This window comes from Chelmon rostratus, chromosome 18, assembly GCF_017976325.1.
Source record: "Chelmon rostratus isolate fCheRos1 chromosome 18, fCheRos1.pri, whole genome shotgun sequence".
In the NCBI taxonomy this organism is placed as follows: domain Eukaryota; kingdom Metazoa; phylum Chordata; class Actinopteri; order Chaetodontiformes; family Chaetodontidae; genus Chelmon; species Chelmon rostratus.
Genome location: NC_055675.1, coordinates 4359735 through 4367756, shown reverse-complemented (window position 1 = coordinate 4367756; position 8022 = coordinate 4359735). Strand labels below are relative to the sequence as shown.

The following is an 8022-nucleotide window of genomic DNA, read 5'->3' as shown; positions in this document are numbered from 1 at the left end:
TTATGATGACATAAGTGGGAATTCGGATCAACTTGCACTAAACTTTTGATTTAAAAAAAACATGCTACCCACACCAAGAAGAATAAACATACAGTGATAAAATTATAAGGCAAACAAAGTGTAAAGTCGTGAATTATAAACACTGTTACAGTTTAAAATAAAACATACAAGAAAACAGAATGAAAAGAGATAATTGTGAAAACTGTCTGAAGTTCTGTTCTGAACAGCCATTTTAAGCTATTTAACCTATGTTATCCACAGTAGCTTCTCATGCCTGCTGGAGGTGGAAATCATGACTCTTTTTGCTTCTATTATTCAGTTCGATTCATAGTTGCTGACAATGAACTTCCTTCATTTTTCCTGACCCAGCTGGCATCATCATGCACACACACCTCAGTATGCACATCAATAAAAAACCAGCACTTTTTCTGACTGTCTTCAGTTTAGTAGAAAAGTCTTTCGCTGGTTCAGTGTTTTGTTCAATTAATAAAAAAGCGAAATGTCCTCCCAAGAACAATAGTATCAGTTATTTCAGTGTACCAAAACAAATTGCCATAATAATTATGACTGGAGCGAAGGAGCAAGACATCATTAGAGCAACAAAGAATGTAGCCTTGCCAAAACAATGGATTTGTTTTGAGGACTAGGCCTATACAAGGAACATTTCTATGGCTTTTGCTTCAGTAAGCTTTCAACCAGGAAGTAACAGACTGTGTACAATGGCTGAGCTGTCAACACTGCTTTCAGTCAGCACTGAGAGGATCTGAAATACAAAAAACAACTGATTCTGACAGTAGCACGGATGATTCAGATGGTCAGATCTGCCTGAGGATTTGATCTTACAGCTTAGTTCATACTCTAAAGCAGGAGCTCTCAAGCTTATTATTCAAAGGTCTGCATTTGATTTTTATTCAAGGTCAGAGGTCTGGAACGCTTGACGACAACAAAATAGCATTTGATCAGTTAATTAATGTCACATTTCTTGTGATTGGGACAGCATGAAATGAAGCGAGACAAGGCTCAGACAGTTAGTTCATATTTGTCTCTGACTGACTCGCACAACTACATTTACACTAACTGTGGAAACTGTGTACTCAAGAACATGGGACACCTTCTATATCTGCGACTGAGGAGCTGATAGCAAAGGTGTAACTTTAATGTGTGAACTCAGCAGCAACAATGGACAACAATCTCTCCAGCAGTTACCATTGCAGTGTCAACAGTGTCCCCAATGAGGAAATAATCCACACATATTTTGACTTTCAGTTTGAACAGACTAAAAATCATGGAAAATCCATAATGATACTTGTTGTCAGACTTCCTCCAAAGAGGCAGTCAGTGTTTAATTCAAAACCTGCACTTACAACTAATGAAAGAGTCTCTGTGTCAACAGAAAACTCCACTTTGTGATTCCAGGAAGCAAATAGATAATTAATTTGAGATTTAATAAAACATTTGGCCAACAAAGATAAACCCAAGTGACACCTCTTGCTTCTAAAAGATAAGCTTTAAGTCAAGTTTAACTTTTATAAGACACATTATCCCTCTAATGTACAATTTATTTGGTTACTCTACTTCCTAATTTAAATTATTTGCTTTTATCAGTACCTGTGGCAGTCATGTTTTCATTCATATTGTAGTGAACTAATGTCATGTTCAACAGATGCCTGTTTGAACTCCAGTATTCAATAAAGTGTGTGTGTCGACAAAAAAATCAGCCCAGTAAATCAGTGCAGATGAGTAAAACACTGAAAAGAAGCGAAAAGGAGACAATAACCTAAGCGTTTCTTTCTTCAAGAGAATTTTTAGTTTTTGCAGACTTCCATCGTAACAAGCCTACATAGATACATCTGATCAAATAGAAGCATTTCTTAACAAAACACTATTAAAGCTTCCATTAATTATATTAGCCACCCAATATGGTGGTTTGTAAGAATGTAGGAACATACGAAAGCCAAGGATCTGCAAGATTCTTCATGAACTCCAGAGCAAATTTGGGTGTCCATTTGTGGACTCTGTCTTCATCAGTGCGCTCTATATGTTAGGGGGCACTTTAGAAATGTTAACTTTCAAATGCCCCTCACCTCAGTGTTGCAAGCTATAGTTTTGCAGCTAAATCTGAATGACCATACTGTACTGCAAACAGCAGTGCCACCATTTGAACAAACGTGCCCCGCCAGCTGTCAGCTGCCACCATTAAAGCAATGTTTGGGTTCAGCATTTACCTCTTTATTTTCCCCTGTGGTTTTATTGTAGCCCAGTTAGCAACATTTCTGTTTGACAGTTGTCAAGCAGCTGAGCTCAAGCACTTACAACCAGTCAGAGGTGAAGACCAAGTCAAGGAGAGCCACAACTGGTGTAGGTTCATCAACAGCGGCTCATAAGTTTTCATTAATATCTATAATAACGAGTTGGAAAAGCTTATATAAATCAATTAGATTCTGTAAAACTAACCATCAGAATTATGGAAATGGATCAAATGACCCCATACTGCTTCCACCAACCAGCTGCTCATCGCCCTCAGGAGACCATCTAGCTCTGCTTGGTTAGGAGACCAAACCCCCACTACATGTACTCAATATTGGACTGTTATGTCTCGTCGGGTCTGTTAAGGTGTTGTTCACTGTTGTCTGGTCTGTGTCTTGCACTTCCTGTCTTATTGTGAAAACTAATTCTCCACTCGTTTCAGCCCTTGACTTCCTGGTGTTTCCCACATGTCTGATTGTCTGCCCCATCCTGATTGTCTCCACCTGTTCCTTGTTACCTCATGTACATATTGTCTGCGTTTCCCCTGTCCTGTGCCAGATTCTCTCGTGCCAACCCTGTGTTACACGTCAGTCCAGCGTTTGTCCTAGTGAATCTCCACATTACGAAAAGAGTCTTGTTTTTTGTTTTGCCTTCAGAGAATACCCTTAGCATTTTTGTTGTATTTTAGTGTTTCTTTTGTACTTTGCATTTTTGACACCCTTCGTTCTATTTTTGTGAAATCATTTTGAGTTTTGTAATAATTCGGCCTGAAGCCTTTTGTTTTGAAAGAAGTGTCTGAGTCGTGCATTCGAGTCCAGTACTTTGAGCCTTGCCAGCATCACATGGACTTAGTTTCATTGGGCGACCAGAAACACGACCGCATATTAGTCTTTAGATTCTTGCTTTGTGTCTGCTTGATGTGTTTTTCACAAAACATAGGGTATTCGTTTGGCTGCAAACTTTGGTTCAGATGAGTCATACTTAAAATAGGAATAAAAATAACTCTTTCTTGACTCTGAAATGTTTACACATGGAAAAGCTCCATTCAGTGGAGACAAAGTATGCATACTGGTATTGACTGATATTCAGGCTACAGCTGTGGGAGCTGTGAGACTTCAAAAGCACACTCACACAAGCAAACTATTCTGCTGTCCACCTGTGTCTTTTATTATTGTGTGAAGCAGGTAACCACAAATGGCAAACACTAAAACAGCAAAAACAGTCTTGGAGTCCCATTCCTGAAAACACAATTTTTGTCACATTTGACAGAAAATACTGTGCTTAAACTTCCCTGATTGAGAAACTAAAGAATTAAGGCCAATTATACCATGGTCTGGGTGAATACTCAATTCTGATTGGCTGCAGGTTGTCCGTTAAAAAGTGTTATAAGACACCTATAAAAGAAGTTCCGGTCAAATAGCCTGATTGTTCTAAATTATTGCGCTGGCTCAAACGCTAGTTGGTGACCGTGGCAACAGAAACTCAGAACATACGTTAACATGGACATCAACTTTGAGAGGTGCACTGCCACTATGACAATGACATTTTGCGACTGTTTTATGCGTCTGTCCAGTCGACTAAGGAAGGAGGAGAATACAGTGTTGCCAGTTTTAGGAGTTTGAGCGCCTACATTAATCGACACTTTAGAAACGTCAACATCATTAGCGACACTGTGTTCAAGGGCAGTAATGCTGTTTTTAAGGCGATACTGAAGCGTTACAGAAAGAGTGGGAAAGACACCAGCTTCCACCATCCTCGTATCCCTGAGTCGGACCTTGAGATAACCAGATGTTCATCTGCGCTGTCTCCCGAGACACCCCTCGGCCTCGTCAGAAAGGTGTGGTTTGACATCCAGCTGTGTTTGGCTCGGCGTGGCAGGGAGGGGAACCGTGAGCTGACCATAACATCTTTCAGCATCCAGACAGACGAGGATGTCAGATATTAAATAGTCTGCTCAGCCGCTTCTTGTGAAAAACTTAGGATTTTAACAGTAAAAAACAACATTAAGGTATTCATAATTGATTTAATATTTGTTTTTTTCGTAAGTGACCATGGTATAAGCGGGATAATGCCCTTCGAGGTGTCCATTGTCAGGAATGAATGGACTTCGCGGAAGCACGACACCTCATCGGGCATTATCCCTTACTTAACGGACACCCTGCAGCCAATCAAAATCGAGTATTCACCCAGACCATGGTATAAACTATTTTAATACTTTGTCAATATATTCAAGAAGCTTTAGTCAGTTGTATACTACACCGTAAATAATTACCAGGATTTCACTATAGTCAACTGTAAAATTTCACTCTCAATTGCAGTGTTATCACTTTACAGGTTCACGCCTCCGCGTCGTCCATTAATTTCTGATAATGGACACCTCGTTGGGCATTATCCCTTACTAAATATTTCCTGCAATTCTCAACATCCATTTTACTTCCAAACCTAGAAGTACCATAACCTGGATGAATGAGAATCTCCACTGACAGTCCATTTTATTGTCTGTTTCCATACTTTATGTATAACTACTATGTAGTAAGTGACACATTTTATATTTTTCTATATTTTGTGTTGGGGCTGTGTTGACTATGGTTTAACAGGCAGGAGTACTCCAGCAAAACTCTGTCTGACAGGTCTGGCTGTCAGTGGTGCCATCTACTATGATAATATTTTTGTATCCTAAATGGATAGGCTAGCCACAGCCTAGAGTAACTAATGAATATGTGTTGAATCAAGGAACTGCACAGCGTTGTGTTTAATGAATTTAAAAATGCAGGATTTGTGTGGTTTACTTATTATCTATAAAAACACACTGCAAAACCCCTGAAAACTGAAAAAAATCTATCCTAGACATGTTTCTTTCCAGCCCAGCCGATGAAAACTAGCACAGTCAGCCACGTTTCTGCCAACGCTGATCTGGCAACACCGAATTGAAACACATCATGTGCGCATATTGAAGCACCCTGAAAAAACAGAAAAGCGCGCACACACAGTGCATCGTTGTTCAACTTTGTTCTTTTGTTTGTTCATCACATGTGAACAAGTTGCAGTCTCCCATTCCCAACTGGACAATAATTATGGTAATGAGATGGATGATGAGAAGTATTAAGGTTCTGCACAGTGTTAAATGTCACCAGTCGGCACTAATGCATTGACGATCTTGAGGGTTTCAGAGGTTTGAGATGAAAAATAAATGGATGTATTTCCTTCTTTCAGTTGATATTGTTGACACTGTGCATTGTTTCTGACTCAGATAATATATTTATGTATATATATATTCTATTGCAATTTCTCTATGTTGGTAATTATAAGAATTTTATTGAATTGTAGGAACCCTAAAACATGGAACCAGAAGTCACTGTCAACAGGACTGCCGTTAGGACTGACATACATCCCTGCTATGAAATAGATCATTTCAATTACACACTGACAAATAGTCCTTCCATTGTATGTGTGTTATTATATGTTTTCCTTGCATTATTGTCTGTTATCACAATATGTGGAAGCCTTCTTGCTACAGTCTCAATCATTTACTTCAAACAGCTCCACACTCCTACAAACTATCTTATTCTCTCTCTGGCTGTGGCTGACCTGTTGGTTGGGATTATAGTCTTTCCTTTCAGCATGGCCTTCTCTCTTAGCTCATGTCTGTATCACGAGGATTCATTTTGCAAAGTACGGAGCAGTTTTGATATATCACTGAGCACATGTTCTATTCTGAATTTATGTTGTATTTCTATTGACAGATATTATGCAGTGTGTCAGCCTCTGACATATAGAACTAAACTAAACCATCATGTTGTTGTGATCATGATTGTGGTGAGCTGGGGGGTTTCTGCTCTAATTGGAATTGGCGTCATAATTGCTGGATTAGACAATGAAAAATGTGGGGAAAGGTGTTTAATTGATGTTCTTATTGAAAACACTATTGGACCTATTTTATCATTTTACCTCCCAGTGATTTTAATGCTCTGTATCTACCTGAAGATTTTCCTTGTGGCACAGAGACAGGTACGCAGCATCCAGAACACAACCTGCCAGAGCACAAAGTCTGGAGCAGTTGTTAGTAAAGTGGAGAGAAAGGCCACCAAAACTCTGGCTATAGTTTTGGGAGTTTTTATTTTATGTTGGACGCCTTTCTTTCTGTGTATCACCTTTGTACCCTTTAGTAGTAATTCAGTACCAGTTGCTGTGATTGAAAGTCTTAACTGGCTTACACTCTCAAACTCAATGCTCAATCCATTTATTTATGCTTTCTTTTACAGCTGGTTCAGATCAGCTTTTAGAATGATCATTTCTGGGAAAGTATTTCGAGACGATTTTACAAACTCAAATTTGCACTGACATACTTTTTGTGCAAAAATAGACAAACGAAATGTCAATAATGTCTCAGTAAATTCTGATACAATAAAAGTGACTGCATTCACAAAGAAATTGACACAGTTTATGTGACTCCCACCTTAATGGTAATAGAAATATAAACAAAACATGTGAAATATTATACAACACTGTGTGTCTGAAGGAAGACTTTTATTTAACAAGGTCACATATAAATAAACATGAGTAAGAACTGAACACATACTGGCAAATCCTTTCGGTTCATCTTTCGTAAAAGCAACATTATGCATGAACTGGTATTCTTTGCAACTTGGTGCCCCTGCAGTTTGACAACCCTGTTGTACCGAAGTGATTTACAGTGGCTATGACCAGGACTCGGCAAAATATTTTCTGATTTACGGAGTTTCCTATGGACACATGGCTTCAGTTGTGGCTAACAGTTAACTACTGCTAACTGTAGCTCCTGTTAGCTTGTAAGTTCAGTCAGCTGTGCTGTTAGTTTTTCTAAAAATGATCTTCAGTCTAAAAATAACTTTGTGCTCTAAAAAGGACTGACTGCATTTAAGTCAATATTTAGGTAGCTAACCCCACACACCTAGCAAGCTTTAGCATTATTAATCAGCACAACTAATGTTAATGCAAAGTAAACATGAACGATGTAAGGGATAATGCCCGACGAGGTGTCCATGGTGTCCAGGTGTCCAACACTTTTTATACCATGGTCTGGGTGAAGACTCGATTCTGACTGGCTGCAGGTTGTCCGTTAAAAAGTGTTATAAGACACCTATAAAAGAAGTTCCGGTCAAATAGCCTGATTGTTCTAAATTATTGCGCTGGCTCAAACGCTAGTTGGTAACCGTGGCAACAGAAACTCAAACTCTTGCGACTGTTTTATGCGTCTGTCCAGTCGACTAAGGAATGAGGAGAATACAGTGTTGCCAGTTTTAGGAGTTTGTGCGCCTGCATTAATCGACACTTAAGAAACGTCAACATCATTAGCGACACTGTGTTCAAGGGCAGTAATGCTGTTTGTAAGGCGATACTGAAGTGTTACAGAAAGAGTGGGAAAGACACCAGCTTCCACCATCCTCGTATCCCTGAGTCTGTCTCCCGAGACGCCCCTCGGCCTCATCAGAAAGGTGTGGTTTGACATCCAGCTATGTTTGGCTCGGCGTGGCAGGGAGGGGAACCGTGAGCTGACCATGACATCTTTCAGCATCCAGACAGACGAGGATGGCGTTGAATATGTCAGCCTAGCGCATAATTCTGACTTTCTTGAAACCATTTAATGATCAGAGTGAGGATATTTCTTGCAATAAAAATGAGTTAGGAAACTATCTGTGGACTTTGATTCTTTGAAACAAATTTTTCGCATCATCCTCTGGACAAACACAAGCGGTAAGAGGTGCACTTGTCCTCTGAAATGATACTTTGTAACGT

At 39.4% G+C, this 8022-nt stretch overlaps 1 protein-coding gene across 1 annotated transcript; it reads left to right on the top strand.

The window, feature by feature from the left end:
* Window positions 1-5586: 5586 nt before the first annotated feature.
* LOC121622373 (trace amine-associated receptor 1-like) lies at window positions 5587-6588 on the top strand. Its single transcript, XM_041959334.1, has one exon. The coding sequence runs from the start codon at window positions 5587-5589 to the stop codon at window positions 6586-6588; it is 1002 nt and encodes a 333-aa protein (XP_041815268.1).
* The last annotated feature ends 1434 nt before the right edge of the window (window positions 6589-8022 follow it).